General features: G+C 39.8%; 1 protein-coding gene and 1 long non-coding RNA gene across 2 annotated transcripts; one reads left to right on the top strand and one right to left on the bottom strand.

The window, feature by feature from the left end:
* Positions 1-250: 250 nt before the first annotated feature.
* Positions 251-19,265, bottom strand: LOC124223188 (uncharacterized). Its single transcript, XR_006884224.1, has 3 exons — positions 19,157-19,265; positions 9,778-9,981; positions 251-1,025 (listed from the first exon to the last, which is right to left on the bottom strand). It is a non-coding gene; the product is annotated as an uncharacterized lncRNA (long non-coding RNA).
* LOC124223187 (C-type lectin domain family 9 member A-like) lies at positions 17,466-18,410 on the top strand. The gene is made up of 3 exons (XM_046634942.2): positions 17,466-17,625; positions 17,808-18,038; positions 18,140-18,410. Exons 1-3 carry the CDS (start codon positions 17,523-17,525, stop codon positions 18,280-18,282), a joined length of 477 nt encoding a protein of 158 aa, XP_046490898.1. The 5' UTR covers positions 17,466-17,522; the 3' UTR covers positions 18,283-18,410.
* Positions 19,266-19,492: the final 227 nt, after the last annotated feature.

Raw genomic sequence — 19,492 nt, 5'->3', positions numbered from 1 at the left:
CAATTACACTTCACATTTCCACAACGTGAAAACGAATACCATGAGTCTAAATTTTTCATCTTTTAATCACCCAGAAATCAGTAATAAAAAATTGTAACTTTTATTATAATTAAAGGGTAGTAATTCTAAATTAATTTCCAGCATATAAAATAAAAAAAAAATCACCGACATTTTAAACTTTCAGAAAAGACCTGATTTACGAAAATCAATCCTTGAAAACTGTTATTATAGGTATATACAATGTCGCTGAAATTTTTGGAAAATGAAATTCCCGCAGTCACGATCATTTGAAATCTTCACTTCTCAAAATTCGAGTCAATTCCAATGCAATAATTATCATTTCAAAGTTTTTCAAGTTACAGTTTCTAGTCAAAAAATAATTATACGTGTACAATATTTCTATGCATAAGGTACGGTCACTTTCAACAGTGATTTCAGTTGAAATTCACAGAAATTCTAGATCAGGCTTTACTAAATTCCTCCAAATTTGATTAATATTTATTCTTTCAACTTATTTTCGTAGGTCAGTCAACTCATTTACCATATGTAACCAGTACTTTATTAGTTTCATTCTTTATCTCGTATTAATTTATCTGTTATTTCAATCATTTTTCGGTTTTTCTTGTCTATCGATAACCTGATTAATTCTACTTTTGTCGTCCCACTTTCGGATGAATAATGCCAGACACCCGAGCAAAGGTGACATGGTGTATAACGCAAGGTGAAAGAGGGTTAATTCTATGGGAGAATGGGAGAAGGAGACAAATCCCAAATCTCTGGCGAGGGGTAAAACTCGTCGGGAAGAGAGGAAGAGAGAAGTGTGAAGAGGAGAAGAGAGGAGAGGAGTATCTCAATCTGGGGTGATTAAAGCGAGAGCGTTTCCAACGTCGCTTTAACCCCCTGCCGACGACGGCGATGACGTCCCTCCCAGCGGGGCTCTTCGACGATGTATTCGATTCTACCTCGTCGTTTCGCAAATTCCGAAAACGTACTCCAGAGCTCGTTGCAAGCGATGGCCACAAAATCTGAAAAAAAAAAAACACTCAATTAATTACTAAATAGAGAAAGGGATGAGGAATCTATTTATTACATAGAAAATCCGTTTCGTCGGTTCAATTAAGGGAGTGAAAATTTTTACGAAAATTCAGACACAGATGATTTTCGAGTTCTGAGAATTCTCGCTGTATAATAAAATATGTTATACATTTTGAATAAATTTGTATTTTCGATTATTAAATATTTAAAGAGAGAAATTTTTCTCTGTTTACTTTAACCCTGATAAAATTGGCTCTTCATGGTAGTTTAAATTTGTAATTTCTGTCGCATGGTTTTTTGGTTCTTCTAGTGTTTTTTTTTTTTTTATTTCTTTTTTCAAAATGAGTCTCAAGATTGGGTATTAATTATAAAACACACTGCCCAAAACCGTGATTGGGGAAACGAATGAATGATAATAATCGTAAGTAGAAACAATATTGAAAAAGTTTTATTTCCATTCTCCTATCTTCAATATATAATGCATTCGATATTGTTTCAAATTGAATAATATTCTTTCAAGTAGTCACATGTCACTGTCAATTTGAAATAATCCAAAGCATGCAATTCGTCAGTTTTTAAATTAAGACTTCGAAAAAAAAAAATCATTACAAGGTTTTTCTGATTCTCCAAAACGAACAGTTCATCATTGAGATTAAATCAACAGGTTTCTGGACGACGATCACTAAGAATTTTCAAAAATTCACTCTATCAATGAATCAAACCGTTCAAAATCCAAAGTAAAAAAGGCCAAAACTGTTTTGAATTCCGTGATAGGTAACTCAGTGCAAAATAGTTCTGGTAATTCGCGAATTGCAGATAAGCTTGGGAAATAGCGGCGAAGCGAGAAGGAGGTCAGGTTAGGTCGAGTGCGCGTGGTCGCAGACAACGACGTGTGTAAACCGAGGGTTAATTATCACCGAATGTGCACTGCGGGCCGAGCGAGGACGACTCGAGTGATTCGATGAAGCGAGCAGACCTTGAACACCGCGAAACCACTTCAATCGCACGTTACTTCCCCTGCCCTCCCTCTTTCTCACCCTCTTCCCACAGCCCGAGGGTGGCGGGGTGCGTTCGCTAATTTATGTTGCATCAGGAGCAATTAACCGCAACGCCTGACGAGCGACCGGCGCGTCGCCACAAATTATCGCACCCCCGTTTCTCCGGGCTGTTGCCGGCACGCCGGTCGGACGATACGCGACAGTGATGGCCACGAAGCTAAAAATAATCGATGCGTCGATTAATTGGGTCCAAAAAAATAATCAAACACGATTGGATCGATGCGGTAAAAATTAATCGATTAATCTTGCGTTTCGTATTTCATTTTTTTTTTTTTTTAACTGTGCATTTAACCAAATTTCGTAAACTTCAGTATGCAGTCTTAACAGCGGAAAAGTTTTTTTCATAATTTATAGTTTCGTTGAAGATATTTTTCATTTTCAGGTAAAAATATTTATTTTTCTTTCACTTATTAGATCGAATAGGTACTCGGTAAGTAAGACAATGATAGTAATCGATACTTTAATCATACAAATTGATATTATATTGCGTCGTTCATGGGAATAAAAAACAAAAATCTATTGTGAGGAAACGTAATTGAGTCGGTCGATTGATCGAGATTGAAAAATAATCGATTATACTCGGTTAATCGAGAAAAATAATCGATTATGTTTGATTATCCTTCATTTGCAAAATTTCGTGAATATGAGAATTCGCTGGGAAAATTGAGCGATGCATTTGTTTTAGCATTCCTCGGTGGAAGAAATATCCTGCAAATGATTCTAAAATTATAGGCTATAGACAAAAATATTTGGATAAATAATTGGACCACACGTATTAGAAATGCGATGTTTGAAGCATTTTTGACAAATTATATCAAAAGTGTTGAAAAGGAAAAAGAAACTCTTCAATGGTTGTTTCGTACATTTGATCGAACAGAAAACTGAACAAATTTCCATTGACTAAAAGCGACATTTTTATATCACCTCACGATTCATCACACCATCGATTTAATAATATCGCGGTGAAAAAAAAATCGGCAGATATTTCCCACCGCAATTATATCATTAAATTACGAATCAAGAGTTGCACACGATATGAAGCATTCACACAGCGGTTTTAAGCCATCGTCAAAGGATAGCAAGGGCAAATTTTTCCCCTCTAATTCCTGACTGCAGTGGTTAGATCCTCTTGCAGTACAAAATGAATAAATAATTCGAGTTGAAGAGATTTTTCGTAGCCATTCGTTCTCGTCTTCCTTTGGGTCAGTTAGCTCCGATTTGGTCCAGCGACTCGAGCGTGACTTGGCCGTCTCTCATCCATCGTTCTATGTACCCACAAGCCATCCCCTGCGTCATGGGAACGCGTCTGAGAGTATGCGTGTGTGTGTGTGTGTGTGTGTGTGTGTGTGTGTGTGTGTGTGTGTGTGTGTGTGTGTGTGTGTGTGTGTATGGTGCATGCAAATATTTAATTAAACCAGCAACATATGTGCGGCAGCAGCAGCAGCAGCAGCAGCAGAGGCGGGCCTCTGTACTGTAAATATATAATTATGCATGAGGCTGGAGTGCTGAGTGCACTTTGCATCCCCCCTTTCTCTCTCTCTCTCACTCACTCTCTCTCTCCCTCTCACTTTCCGTAGTCCTAATGAATGGATAGACTACCGGCGTGTCGTCGGAGCCCAAAATTTTTCGTAAGGGTTCAGAATTCAGTGAATTTTGTATAATCGAAAGAATTATTGTCCGCTTTAATTCTTAGCATTTTATGGTAGATACTAATGAAGTATATCGAAATGGAAAATCCTATCCAGAGTTTGAAGTAGGTAAAGATTGTCGAAACGTTTTAGTCCTGGAAAATAATTGATTCAAGCTCTGAAAGATTGTTGAAAAAAAAGTTTTGTAGCCGGCGGAAATTCTTCTTCATTCAAATTCGTGAAAAAATCAATTGCTAGATCCATTTCGCGAGCCGATGAATAGTCTTCGTGAGGTTTGTTCACCAAATACATGTCGATACATTTTATTAATTCTATCACGGGATGATTACGGATTGAGAATTTCTGATATTATGCATTAATAGAAAATACAGGATCTATAAACGAAAACTTAGATCTCTTCAAAATTTGTAGAAATCTAGAAATTTTCTTCCATTTCACTCTACGAGGCCCTCATTTTATTCAGAAGGACGTCTTTTGATGGATTGGTTAATTTACTGGTAATAATAATTTTTAATTAATTAATTTTCTGTTTTCCTCGTGTTATGGCTATTAAAATTTAAAGATTATTAAACTTGGCAACGTTGCACGGATATTGATGACGATTGAAAAATAAGAGTAAAATCTGACAAATTTATGAGATTCTTATCAATTTTGAAGCGATCTAAAATAAAGCCTCGATATCCAAGCTTTCGTTTAAATTTCCGGTAGCATCAATCCTCATATTTTCAAAGAAATTCCTGCAGATTATAACAATTCAACAAATACTCAATGCGCGACTATCGCGTAGTAAAATCAATAAAAAATACCATTTTTGACGATCCGATTCTCCCAAAACTGCGATGGCGCGGAAAATCGGGGTCAGGATAGACCGAGTTTGCATTCGACCGCGTTGGCTCATTTTATATGCATTTTAATTAATTCCGTGCAGCAGGGCAGTAAGTAACAACATTATAACCCCGGAACGATCCCCTCCCCCCTCAGCCTACGCTTCTATCGCACCACAATTCTCCGTGCAGCATAAAACTCACTTCGTCAGGCATACTTTGTGCAGTGTCGTGGTTTTGTCGAACTGCAGCGGCTCGCCGCACCGGCTTACCGCTATTTTATACGCTTCCTTTAATTTACCCTCTCCCAAAGTTCCTCGACGCACCAAATTGCGGTCTTGTATTTTCCACTTCCCTTCTTCTGTTTGCTTCGAATTTTTAAAAAAATACTTTGCACGTATTCTTCTTCCACATCTGTGTAGTTTTATTTTTTCGCGAATAAATTTTTTTGACGTAATACCAAATTTCAATTATTTCCTCTCGTCTTCTTATTATATCTAATCTGATTCGACGCGATTTGGTCTAATTTGTTTTGCTTTCTGCGGGATATTTTCAAAATTTCTCTTATTCCTCTGCATTTATTGTTTTACGAAAAAATGTACAACTCATTGTCAGTATAATACAATCAATTTTTTTATTTATTTTTTTTTTATGTTTCTAATCCTCCGTATCTTCATTTTCATCCGTGTTCCCATTTTCGTTCGTCTCCTCTTCCTTCAATCTTAACAATCTTATCGATCTCATCTTTTCAGGGATGGATAAATGTCTCATCTATAATCCTATCCTACCTTTGTTTCAAAATTCGTCTTGCCGACTATCTTTCAGTTCCTTCATTTTCCGGGTTCGGGTTTGAAATTCCCCCCATTCTCTCACCCAACGCATTTCCAGACTCTTTCTCTCGCGTTCCTCTCCCTCCCTTCCCTCCCCCCTGATTTATATTCCCCGGCCTTAACGTCCTCGCGCGAATACGCCCGCCATTTCATCCTCGTAACCCCGCAAGGGCCGACGGCCACTCTCCGCGATTCCGCCATCCCTTCGCCATTCCGGCATATCCCTTAACCGTCGCGGCCGCATGAGTTACCCTCTCAACTTTTATTTCGTACAAATTATCCGCACCGATGTTACACGTCACGTTTCGCTGAGCAAACCGTATTTTTATTCACCGACCTGTGTATGTGCGTATTTACGCACAAAGGGTGATGTAGATGCATGTTTTATACGAGGAAGGAGGAAAGACTCGCCGCATTCGGTTCACCGCGATGACATCCGCATGCAGGGAAAATAAAATAAGGGATACGCTCTTTTTTCATCCCTGTATTATAATTTTCTTTTATATACCGCTAATTATTACACACGAAGTTCTATATATGTATCAACGTAACCAGCCGAATGAATTTATTTCTGTTTGCATAGCTTATTCCAATTTCTTAAATTCTCATTTTCGTTGCAATGAACCATAAATTTTATCGCTTTTTCGAGTAATCAAATTTCTACAGATTTTTCACAGTCTGTGTCTCGGCGGAAAATGGGTCGTGTAAGAAATACCAGAAATTTCCATTCGCGATCGATTGAAAAAATGATTTTTATACGTCCCAACTTCGAAGTTTATCTCTATGAATTTTTTTTTTTTTTTTGTGCCAAGTAAGTATTATAGCTAAAGAAAAAGAAAAATCGAATTTAACGCTAAATAAACATGTCGTATTGGATATCAGATGTTTGAAGCAATTTGTGATTCAAATTTTATATACACGGAATGAAATTCGTGTCAAGCGTATCATCTTTTTTTTCTTTTCTTGTGTATTATTACACGAATAAGGAACGAGAAATGTGGTTCAACTCGATTCAGTGAAACGCGTCTGACGGAATGAGAAGCCGCGTCTTCCTCGTCGTCGTCACGTCGCTGAGAACGAATTGCGCGTTTTGTAACAATTAAATATAGTCAGCCGAGGCTTATACGCGTAAATTTTAATTAAAACTGACTAATTAGCTTCAGCCATTTCACTCAATTGCTTTCGCTGAAAAAGGGAGGAGAGAATTTTGCGGTTTCATAGCCTCGGGTGTAATATACGAGAAATTTCATTTCTATACACAACTACTGGGTGTCCCGTTTCCAAAGGAGCCACAAAAAATCAAGGAAGATAATCAACGTACAGGAAATTCACGAAGAAACGACATCGTTAGATTACCGAACGTTAAAAATTTCGTACGCAATCGTCTAGTTGCTGAATTTTATACCGCACAGAAAATATTTCGAGAAAACTTTGCTTATTTTCCGTCAAGAAAAAAAGTAAGCATTTCTTTAAAAAGACCGTCTTAATGACCTGCAAAAACTTTTTTTCACGAAATATGTCACTGAATTTAATTTTGACTTTAACCAAAGACTAAAAAATACACCTTGGGCAAAAAATGTCTTCCGCTGTTTCAGAAAAAATGAAATGAAATCACTTGCTTTATAAGAAAGAATTTTCTTTCCCTTCAAGTGTCGAAATCACCTTTATTATTTTATTCAAAACGACCCACCATGTACATCAGCGTTCTACGGCAGGTAGTAATGTATTTCTCTTTGATTATACTAACGGCCTCGTTTGCCCAAATACTCTTCATAATTGTGTACATAACCGTGGTAAAAACGATCTCCTTAGGGAAGAAGAAGAAATTAAAGAGAAAGAGGAAGAAGGAAAACACTCGCTCGAGGCAGCAAACACAAAAACTTATTACACCGTTTCCGGTGAGTAGGCAGACGCCTACACGGAAATCGGTGTTTATTCATTCCACGGTTACGTAAGGTTGAATAAAAAGAGAGTACAAGGTGTAGCTTGAATATGGAATTGAAGAGGAAATGAATAAAAGCGGTATTAATGTAATAATTATACGTGTACAACGATCGTTGCGGGGATATTATTGAACGCAGCGATTCGCGTGAACATCGTGAAAACTTGCAGTCGACTGCAATTACAATTAAATCGGAGACAGCGAGACCGAGAAAGGTAGACAAAGCCGAGAAGGAGAGAGCGAGAGAGAAAAAAATTAATATTCATGAAATATTACGACCCTCCGAAATTACCTTCGAATAATTCATCTACGTAAGACGAAAACTTTATTGTTCCCATCTAATCATTATCGCGTTTTCTTCCGAATTCATCGCCAATCGCGTGGGTTTTTAATTCAAGAATACGTAAATACAATTCACTGCGTTTTTCTTCAATGTCCTGTTTCACTATCCACGTAAACGGATAAAAAGAATAATATACTCCGAATTTCACTGCCATCCCGTCCTTCCCTCGATTTATAAGTTATTAAATAAAATCCGAGATTAGATAAAAAGGAAACAGTCTGATTGATTAGATTTTAGAAGCTTTTTTCGATTTCAAAATTTTTCTCTCCCCTATCTCTGGGCTCAAATAACGCAGGTCTGCAACAAGATATTTTTTTCAACTGCACGGGATGTTTTTCGTTATTATTATGTTTCCGAGTGTGCTAAATCCAAAAATGACTCATTTTCCTCCAGCACGTACGGTATTCTTGCAAAGTACAAGGAGCTTGCATAAAAAAAAAAGCATAACAGCAATGAAAAAATCACTATTTCATTACAACGAATTAAACAATATTTCTTATAAAATTAAACAAACAATTTCTTTATTAAATGTATTCAACATTCCGTGTTTATTTTTTTCACCTATAAAACCTTTTCTTCTTCTCTCTGATAACTCTCTAAACACGCTTCCGCTTTCAATTTTCTGTTTGTATTAATTCTCGAGTCTCATTCTAACCCATATTAAATGAAAGTAAGAAATCACTTGTGCCTAGAATTTTTAGAATCAAGAATATGATAACAGATTTCGAATTAAACGGGAGTTTCACTCTGAATAAAACTACAAACACGAGTTCAAGAAAAAAACCTGACGCGTCGGAACTTTTCGACTATGTCTTCCAGTTTCAGTGAGTAAAAATCGATGACAAAAAGTATAAAAAAAGGAACCTGTACAGTTTTTTTTTTTTTTTTTTGTTTTGACTGCAGACCTACGTTATCAACGAATCGACTAACCCTTGACAAGCTTCCAACTCGGGGCGTCTGCAACAATAAGACGCGGGCAAATCCAAGTTATGAGATGAAACGCGCGTCTGTTAGAGGCGGGGTTAAATCGGTGTTTGTCAGGTAGCTGGCGGAGCTCTGACGGAGGGTGGAAGATTCCATAACTGAATCATCCTCACGTGCGGAGGTGAATACACGCCGCCCCGAAACGTGACAATAGAACTATCGCTGCCTGTTACTCCGTTAATCCATTTTCGCGGATCAAAGCGGACGTCGCCTCCGGGCTTGTGCGTCTCCTCGCCTGATCGTCGGGAGGAAAGCCGGCGAACCGCGACCCTCGGCTTCCTCCGAAACACCCCAAGAACCGCATGGATGCACCAAATCCCGTCACCCCTTTCTTGAATATTCAGAAGTTTGCGTCGGCTGCTCGACTCGACGGCTCGTCGAATTAACCGGGCAATTGGGGTGTTACGTAGACACGCGTGTGCGAACGGCTGGCGTCCCTTTCAAGGTTTACATGTGTTTCGCAATTTCAAAATATCCATTTTTCTTTCCTTCTCAGTTTTCTTATTTAACGGTACAACGTGTCAAGAATATTATCCAAAAGTTTCAAGTCAATGGGAGTAAAAGTCTGGGACAGAAAACCTACCGTTCTTTTCGCAAAACTATATTGTTCAAGCCAGTGGCCACGATTTCTCAAAAACTGATGCAAACTTATCGAAATTTTGCACTTTTTCGAATACAACTCTGCCAAAATTTCAAATTTCGATTTTTTTCAAAACCCTTCGTTCAACCACGAGCCATACTCACCTACTAACATAAAATATTTGATTTTTTGATTTCGGATTTATCTATTTTTGGCTATCGTGGCCACCGCAAGGGTACTTTTCTCTAAGGGTTCTCAAAAATTTTTTAATAAAAATTTCACGAAACACGGTTCAAATTTTGTTCTTTTACATGCTTAGTTAGAGAAAATATGCTTTTTTTTCACCACCGAAACCCATGAAACCAATTTTTTCAATTATTCTCAATACTCTGAAAATCTTGCTTGTAATTCGTTTCCAATTTCTATCTCGATCCGTATTCTCGGTTCACGATTTGTCCCCGTCAGTACGACTGGGACTGAAATGAAATACCGCTGAATACGATGCTTGAAAAATAAGGGTATTCTCACACACCTTGAAGCCAGTGTTTTCACTTTCTACGGGGGGAGGGGGGCTGAAAATTCTTCCCCCAAGCTCGTCGTGTCTCGGTTGAATTGGGGTTGTATGCTCATTCACTCTGCCGAGAAATTGTCTACTCTGGTGGGAAATCGGCAGTCCCTCCCACTTCCAGCTTTTCTTCCTTCAGATTCGATGATATATTCGTGCGTAGAACTCTGGCTGAAAAATTTTCCAAACAAGTCTTACATTTCAATAGTGAAACTACATGGAAAACTATGAAAACAGTTTTATTCTGATTTCAAAACTATCCAAACGGTGAAATTTAATGAAATCATTATAACAATTTATACGTTAAAAATAGTCAATTAAACTAAACAGTTGAAAAATGTCACAATATAGTTGCGAGAAAAAAAAAATGATCAGTTATATAGCCAAATTATTAGTTTTTCAATCTTTCTGCGTTCGGATATTTTAAATAATCCAATATTCAATGTCCTAATTATATAATTAATGCCTCACACTTGAGCACATTCAAGTAGTCAAATTAAATTCTTCGCAACATTTTTCATAGCAGAAACAACTAATCGAGAAAAACGATCACCAGTCGCAACGAACTACGGAACGGTTAGTTCGCAACTAACAATAAGTTTCTTCCGTTTCCTTCGAATAAAAATTAATTACCATTCCGTAACCGCGTGCAAGACGGTTTCCGGTCTCAATTAAGGCGGTAACGAAAATGTCTTTAATTAAGCAGTCTCTGTTTTAGGCGTGACGCTGTGAAACGACACACCGAGTACAACGATAACCGTTTTAAAAATCCATTTGCATCCCGGTTTGCCCAGGGTTGTTTTCGCCGAGGAACATTTACGCGTGCAGCGTTATGCTCGTGGGTGAATATGCTCTGTTCCAGAGTCCGACCGCCCAAATATTTCAACGTTTTGCAATTGCGTATAGTTCGCCTGCAGCACCGCTCCCATTACACCGGGCTAGCTGCACTTTCCAACCGTTGCATGCGGCCGCTGCCTACAACTTTACATTTAATTACCTTCAGCCCGACTTCGGACCACCCCCGGAACAGTTTCCTACCGGAAACGAGCGCCGGCGTGCCTTCCAAACCCCCAGCCAACCCTTCCTAGCAGATATTATCGCGAGGTTCATCGGGGGAGGGAGGAAGAATAGGAGAAAAGGTGCAGGCACGGACAAATGAGAGGAAAGAGAGACGAGAGAGAAAGAGAGAGAAAGAGAAAAGGAATGGGAGGAATTAAAGAAGGAGAGAGTTTCCTGTTTCATTATTCCGTTCGATTCAATTCGAACAGCAGCCGCGAATGAATTTCCTCTATAATTATTTTCATTTAATATCAGGTTGACTATATTTGATACTCAACCACGAGTAATGGAAGAATAAACTTACTCAAAGTTCATTCGCATGTTTAGAAATCGGATTCTTATTTCGAATTCGGATGAAAACTAAAACGAAGATGATAAATCGTAAAAATTTGTTTGGTAGGTCAGAGATCATGATTTAATTTTATATTTTTATCAAGGATTTGAGATTACTAATAAAGAATAATAGAGAAAAAAAATTGTCGTTACAGTTCGATTCTGAGTTTGAAAATATTGTTTCTCGAGTTTATAATGTGCATTTCAAATTCAACCGAGAGACGAGAGGACCGGTTTTAAGAAATCTGAACAACAAAATTCACCGACTCTCTGTTCACTATCAAATTCCAAGAGATGAAAAGCAAAATTCTATGCAAGCATGAACATAAAAAATGGCCCATATTCCGCGAAGGATTTTTTAAAAAAAGTAAAAAATTCATGTGCAATAATTTGGAATTATACCTTGTCTGTGGAATAAATGCGTACATACACTTTATCCGTGAAAAATCGCGTCCTTTTTTTGTATAGGGCTGCAGGCACGATGCATCAGTTGAAAGAGCGCAATTTTCCGCTAAACGAAACGTAGATATATATGCATAGATACACGTCTGCTTTTCTCTTCTCGCCTTAAGCAGAAAACAGCTTTTCACTTTGCCCTCGATACTTTTTATACGTACAAATAGATACCGATTGAAAATTAGCACCGATTTTCAACGCTCCAAATCACACCCGCCGCGATATTAAACAGCGAGTTTAAGCGAACGCTTCGTGAAAGGATGAAAATTATTCGCTGCCCAAACACGTTTATGCTGCTGCTGCAATGCTGCAGGAAAGAAACTGCATTCACGTATTCGACCGAATACAAAAGTAATCAATTTATTCCCCAAGGATTGTTATTTTTCATTAATATTGTAATACTGGTTGATAAGTGACACAAAATATTAAACGAAGCCAAAAGAATCTTTTTATTTTGTGTGCCGAGGATATCCGTTACAATTGCTGAAAATGTAAGACTAATTTTTACTCAAGCCTGATTTATCGTTGATAAAAGAATTTTTATTTTTTCTGATGCCAAAATAGATATTGTTTATTTTTTTCTCACTTTTATCGTCCTGTTGCGTTAAATTTCTTTCAATTCTCTTGCCTGCCATTTTGATTAATTTCGATTTTCTGGCCCTCCCTCCGCGTCGTTTTCGCAATATATCGGACACCGCGCTTGTGCGTGTTCGTGCTCGTGTTCGAGGTCAAACAAATTTGCGACCGATTAAAGGTGTAAGCTGTAAATTTCCGTGGCATGATTGAACGCGATCGACGTTGCGTTTAACCGATACGGATTATATTTTCAAAAGTTGCCAAGTAAACAGAGCGGCTTATATCGCCGTAGGGGTTGCAGATCGGGACTGAAAAGGGGTGTGCTCAACGAGTGCACACAGTTTACAGTAATGTAAACAGTGATTTATTCTTCGGTATACACACGGTGTGTGCACAGCCACCCTTCAATTCTCATTTTCAATATATCGCCATCATATATTTACCACCTTCGAGCCACCCTTACGAGTCGTACTCACCTATGATAATTACGACGTTTCAGGGGATCGATCGGTGATTGTATTGATTTATTTATCACACCTAAGATATGTTGACGGAATGTTTTTTATTTCTCTCGTATTCATAAAAACGACAGAAAAGTGTTACGCGCCCGTCGTTTTCAGGATAACAGGGAACGAACGGATGAAAATAAAATTATTGTTATAATAATCTGTTGGATCTCTGAATCATTTCATTTATTTTTAATATTCGATTACCGGTCACCACCCTTAGTCGCAATATGACGTATCGATCGGTTCATCTACATACTCAGGTAAAAACGATGGTTACCAAAAACAACATTTGTTTGCTTACAAAATATCGAAAAACAAATTGCTACCAATCCTATCACCGACACAGTTCCTAATAACGCGGGGGGTGCATTTTTGAGCAATTTGAAGAGTTCGCTTGGGTTTCGGGATTCGAGGGACGGTTAATCCCCGATGGGACGATGTAATTGCCTGTTTAATTGGTTGAGCAAAGTCAGGGTAGATCGGCGGGGTGAATGGGAGGGGGGGGGGGGGGGGGGGGGAGCACTAATTATTCCGTCCATCACTCCGGAGCGGGCGCGCGTCGAATAATTAGCATCTTAAAACGTTTGGAAACTTTTATACTGAAATACCAGCCCCGAGTCTAAGCCGACGCTCGCACCGCGCGGTAATAATCAGTCACTCAAGTAGTACAGCTCGACGGCAACGTCGACGGGGCGCGAGCCGACGAGGAGGCGAGAAAAGTTAGAGTTTATGAATCGGAGAGCAGCCCCCCTTCATTCCCCCCCCCCCCTCCCCCTCCCCCTTCCCCTCTCACCCTCTCGCCGTCCCTAGACTCCTCTTCCTCTCTTTCTCCTCACCCTCGGTGCGGGGTGAAGCGCAGCAAGACTAGAAGAGCGAGGAAAGCGTGCGGCACAGAAGCAGCAACAGCAGTAGCGCCAGAGCGTGTGGCGGTGGTTACGAGTCATTAGTCACTGTCTAGGACAGAAGCGACTTACTCGGGGATTTTAAATTAATGGCGCGTAACTTGCAGCGACGGTTTCGCCAAGACAACGATCTTGCGAAGCTCGCTGCTCGGTGACGAGATCGAAATAGACTGCGAGGAACATCGGAAAGGGTGGAGAAACGAATGCCGAAAGGAAGGATTCGGAGTGACGGATATCAGGAGTCGGGCAAAAACGTATCGCTACTTACGGTGAATTCAAACGATTTCCAAGATTAAAGTCAGACGACTTGCATATAGACTCAAATCAATACAACGGTTCGAAAGATGATTTTGGAAATTCCTTGAGGAGACTGGAAGTTGATAACGAAGACGTTCGAACAGACTTGACGCCAATTCCAATAAGCCTGACTAGATTCGAAGTGGTTTCGATTGATTTCCAAAATTGAAGTCAGACATCTCGAAGGGAACTCTTCTTACGATCTTAGAAACGCGCGTAGAGGACTGGAAAACCTTCGAACGAACATCAACGAATTCAGGTGATTCCAACGCACCTGACATTAACTTTTCGCCGAGTGTATACCCTTCAATTGCAATTAGGCCCTATTGAAGCGTTATTTCTCAATACCATAACCCATCGGATCGGCGTACCTGGCGAAGGACGCGACGCGACGGTTGAATTTAGCATAGGTTACATCATATTATAGGAGCAGTTATAGGAGGTGAAGTTTCCCGTGGGTGTAGCACAAAAGCGGGAGTAAGGGGAAGTAATTGGGACAATTATCCCCGACATTTGGCAGGCAAAGGGCGTTCGACGTGCTGCCGATGACAGAACAAGCGTAGGGCCGTATCCCGGGTGTATTAATGACGTTTCTAATTAGGATACGTCTCAAGTTGCTGTGTATCCAGAGGGTGGGTCGCCACCCTCGTTCGCTCGCACGTTATACCGGCAACGAAGCGATCTCGACTGTAAAAGGAAACGTTCGTCAGGCAGCCAGGTAGAAAGGCGACGCCGTGCACCAGGTGCCTGTCATTAATAGATAACTTCGTGTTTCCGCCAAGTTACACGGTTATATCGCTCCCAATTATCAACTTCCACCTCCTCTCTATGCTGGGCGCGAATTCACCTTGATCATGGAATCGGTGAAGCGATCGCAATGCTTCTCTATAGTTCCGATCTGCAATGGAGACAGTAAATGAGGCGCGATGATCGATCGACGAGCATACTTTCCATTTCTCATAGGTCCCAAACCGATGTCTTTAAGGCTGCCAAATTGCTGGCGAGACTTTTTTCAAACATCCAGTGCTGCTTTTCCAAATGATTTCATTCGAGGTTTCAACACGAAGTTCAAGAAAATTGTAATTCTTATTTACGTGTACCCGCAATACTGCCATGCACTGAGATTAAAAAATGCTACATTTTGTTCAGATAAAATATTGGTAGAGGGATTCAACCATTCCCTCGGTACACCTTCTTGCGAGGCTCACTCTATTACTCTTTCTCTAGCACAGAGCAACGTGCTTTCACGTTGATTACCTAGATCGCAGGCTGCGAGAGGCGAACTCCCGCAGCCACTGGTTTACATCCTTGGAATGACTCACCTTTAAATTGTAGCAAGAACCGCAGAAATGCGATACGAACATACCCTCCGTGTAGATGTTTCAGACTCGGAAAAAAATCACCTTGTTCAGGAGATTTTTACGTAATTATTTTTTTCCTTCGTGTTATAACCTTAACGAATGAACTCGACGGAGCGTTGCAGTATTAAAAAACAACGCAGTTCCCAACTTGGGCAGTTCATCGAAAATTTTTGTAAGCGGTCAGTTTAAAACCATCATCCGAACAGAGAAGTTTACAGAATCTCTTAAAATCAAGTCCTTCAAATAACTCTGAAGAAATTCCGTATTTCTTGTCTTTCATAATAATATTCAATCATTATAATTTTGATACAACTAAAATTGAATAAACTTTATCAATGTATTCAATCTATATTGCGAGTTGACCAAATTAATTACCTTCAAAGTGAGTAAATCTACTCAACTATCTCCGTAAATACTGGTAAATAATTGATGGGAGACATTTTATCAATTCAGTAGAAGACAATAATTCGGTTAGCACCGCCAGAGCAATCGTGTGTAAATAGTGGCATACAATTTTTAAATGGCGTGTTTTTAGAAAAGATAGAGACAACTCCATAATTTATACCTTATACAATACTCGCTGGACACGCAAAGCTGCCCACAATGCCCGAGACGATCCAAATCGACTAAAGGTGAACGAGAACTTTTATTTCAAAAGGTCATCTCCTCTCGATACGAACTCAACCAAGAGAGGAAACCTCCGCGTTCCTCTCAGATAAATTGTGATGAAGAATTTTGTCTCAGTACGAGCGTTAAATTGTCTTGGCGAGTTTGGGTTTCCGTAAACAAAAAGTAGCCAAACCAAATCCGTCTCATAAAAATAGCAAAACGGTAAGTGCGTATATCCATTGTGTGCAGACGTGATTACCTGCCAAATGGACCGTCAAAATCAAATTTGAATGATTGCCAAACGTCCCAAGATGACGGACAGAATGTAACCGAAGGTTTGTCGAAACTCTACGAAGAAAGATCAAATAAAAAAATATTACTCTATAAAAATACAGTCGTAGATTTTTATTCATGAATTTGTGATTAAAATGAAGTATCGAAAAGTGCTAACGATCCGTTCAGAGTTCATTTTAGCTTGACTTATCAGTCTGAACCGTTGTTTCCAGAGCATCGAGGCGAATCGTTGACGTACCTTCCATGGGCATTCGGTAAACCTTCCAGCCCGAAAAACTGTGTTGTCATGGCGGATAACAACGGAGAAGAACTGAACGCTTTTGAACGAACGACATCGTCTGAAGACGCCTAACAATGCCAATCTCTTTCACAAAAAATCACCAACCAGCCATTCGTTTGATTCTGACTTCGGATTCTACTTTCGGTCGAGTTTTTGTAGAACAATCGTCGCGGTGACGGTGTAGCACAACAGAACTCTTCTATTCTCCACGTGTCGAGACCAATTCCAGTGTACAAACCGGACCGTTTGAACAACGATACAGTTCAATGTGATAGTTGAATACTTGACTACGTCTTCATTGACCAAACCCTTGTGCAACAATGGCTGAAGAGGTGGGTGAGAGTAAACTATTTGCGGGTTTGAATACCACCGTGAAGGTGTGTAACAACGTCTCAAACCAAACTTACCGCACATGGCAGGCTGGTTCCACGGTGGCTTTGCCCAACTTGTGTATAAAATTCTGCAAGATCGCGTTTCTAGTCCAACGTACCATCAGCTAATTCTCTTTTTTCTTGAAGTATAATTCCGAAGACCAACAAAATAAAAAGACTCATCCAAAAATTCAATGGTCTGACATTTTTACGATACGTGTATCACGAAGTGATATTATTTTTTTCAAAAAAAAAAGTGAAGTTGAATAGAATTTCAGTTTGCTGATATGAGCAAATAGATGGCTATTAATCATCTCGCACTCACGTTAATCGCAGGGTTTTACTCGATTTTTTTTTCTTCTTGTTAAAATAAAAAATTACGCACATTCATAAATAGACAGACTGTGAGTCTGATTCGGCAGATTGTCGGCTATGGATTGAATTGTAATACAAACAACGATTATGGTCGAATCTCATCGATGCGCGTGAATGTTTTATGATGCTGGTTTTTCCGCGGGGTCAAAGAATCGCACTTATTATCAGGAGACTCCAAGCCAGTAAGAACTGGAATCGAACATTACGTAAGAACGTCGAAGCGTCAAAGTGAAGTCAGAAGCGAAATCAGTGTCAGTTTGAAGCTGACTCGTGTCTGCAGCACTTTGAAAATGGCTTCTTTATTCAAGTCACTATCACTGATTCAAATCGCCACGTGTCTCCTGACAGTTTTTGCGGTTTTCTGTTGCCTCGCAGAAGCTCACACCTCCTTAGGTAAAAAAAAAAAAAAAAACACAAAATTTTCTTACACTATCAGTGACAGTTATACGCCATTTTCAACCAAGATTCGCGTTTATTATTTATCTTCTTCTCAACCTGTTCCTACATCTATGTTGCTCTTGTCGAAAACGAGGGAACTCAACAAAGTTATTTCAAACCGTCTCTAACTTTTCCAGCTTCTGGTTACACCGAGTACACAGATGAAAAGGTAGCCTACAAAATTCACGCAGACCCGAAAACTTGGCTGGAGGCAAAGCAAGTATGCGCGGAAGAAGGAGGCAGCCTGGCATTCATAGATACTCGTAAAAAGATTCGATTTCTGGGGTCCAAGAAGAGTCAAGGTGTTCAACTTTGGGTTGGCATATCAAGAACGTCACCATCGACGGATTGGTCGAGAGTCGACTGCGGTATGTTTCGCGTATCGAATTTTCTCCCCCTTTTTGCGAAGCCCGTAACAAAAATGGATCCACAAAAGTAATACAACCTTTATTTTCATCCCCTTCTACAGATGACACATTGTATTACCTTCCGTGGGCTCCGTACGAACCCTCAAACTCGCAGAACTGCGTTGCCATCAAAGGTTGCAGCGCAGGATTATCCAGTCAGAACTGTTTCGACCGAAAAGCTTTCGTCTGCGAAAAGAGAGTGTGAGAACCAGTGATAGTACCATTGTGTATAAATATTGCTCGCAAAATGATTACCAAGCTCGGTACCAAGTGTAATAAACTATAGATCGATATCTAAGCTCAGGCAATCTAATAAAGGTCAGAATCACCAAATTCAGATTATCAAGTGCTCTGCATCCTCTCATTTTCGATTCGGGATTTCAGCGTCGAGGTGTGTCGGTTAAAGTGCTGCCCGGGGTAGGCAGAGAGAGAGAGAGAGAGTGAGTGGCTAATCTACGCGGAGTGGAAACAATTCGTGTGGCGTAGAAACTCAACCGTCGGAACAACAACACAACTCAAGATTCGCGTGTGACACTTGAATACGTCTTTATCCCCAAGACTCTTGCAACCGAGAGCTTGAGGAGGCGGTTTTGGGTAAACTATTTGCGGGTTTGAATAGCGTCACGAAGGTGTGTAACAACGCCTCAAACTAGCCCACGAACGGCTCGTTGATTCCACGGTGTTTCGGTTCTCGGCTTTTACCACCTCGTGTGCATGGAAGGCCCGGCAAGATGGTGCCGAGGCTCGGAAAGCCGGTATATTCGCCTTTCGGAATAGCGCTGTTTAAGTTGTATATTTCACTACCCATCCCCCTCTTTCTCTCTCTCTCACACTATCTCTCTTTGGAAAGTTTTGTCTTGTATAATTATCGTTAATTCTCTCCTTATATCCCCTCTCCAGCAAGTATCTCGAAGTCAGAGTCAACTGTAGGAGAAGCTCACGAGGAAGAAGCGGAGCTCCGCTTCTTCTCTCTGTTGTTTTTCATCTCGAAAGTTTCACGGCTGTTCGACCGGTTTACAAGTCAACTTTTTAACTAATTCAGTCACGATGTTGTTATTATTTCATAAAAGGCGACGTACCTCTTCTCCGTTCTTTCAAACTGTCAGTGACAAAAAAATCCGTTTTCCAAATCAACTTCCAGAACTGATGAAAATTTCTATACTAGTGGATGATTTCATCAGTACGTAGTGTGTTTCCCAAGTTGAACAACTGAGCTAATTTCAATCGTCAGAGTCTTGAACAGCTCTTCACTCATGCGTTCATTGATTCTTGATTAAATGTGACCCCGAAAGTGATAACTCGTTAGTTATACAACCGAAAAATCGTCGCCGTACGTCATAATGCGATAAGATAAATGCGGTCAGGAAAATAGCGAAAGCAAGATTGGGCTTCTTTAAGAGAGAGAGAGAGAGAGA

This window comes from Neodiprion pinetum, chromosome 7 (genome assembly GCF_021155775.2).
Source record: "Neodiprion pinetum isolate iyNeoPine1 chromosome 7, iyNeoPine1.2, whole genome shotgun sequence".
In the NCBI taxonomy this organism is placed as follows: Eukaryota; Metazoa; Arthropoda; class Insecta; order Hymenoptera; family Diprionidae; genus Neodiprion; species Neodiprion pinetum.
This window is presented reverse-complemented; position numbering and strand designations above follow the sequence as displayed.

Excerpts from the sequence above, each read along its gene's own strand:
- LOC124223187 (XM_046634942.2), top strand. The coding sequence starts at position 17,523 with ATGGCTTCTTTATTCAAGTCACTATCACTGATTCAAATCGCCACGTGT. Across the intron at positions 17,626-17,807 it reads AGAAGCTCACACCTCCTTAG|CTTCTGGTTACACCGAGTAC; the intron begins GTAAAAAAAAAA and ends TAACTTTTCCAG. Across the intron at positions 18,039-18,139 it reads TTGGTCGAGAGTCGACTGCG|ATGACACATTGTATTACCTT; the intron begins GTATGTTTCGCG and ends CCCCTTCTACAG.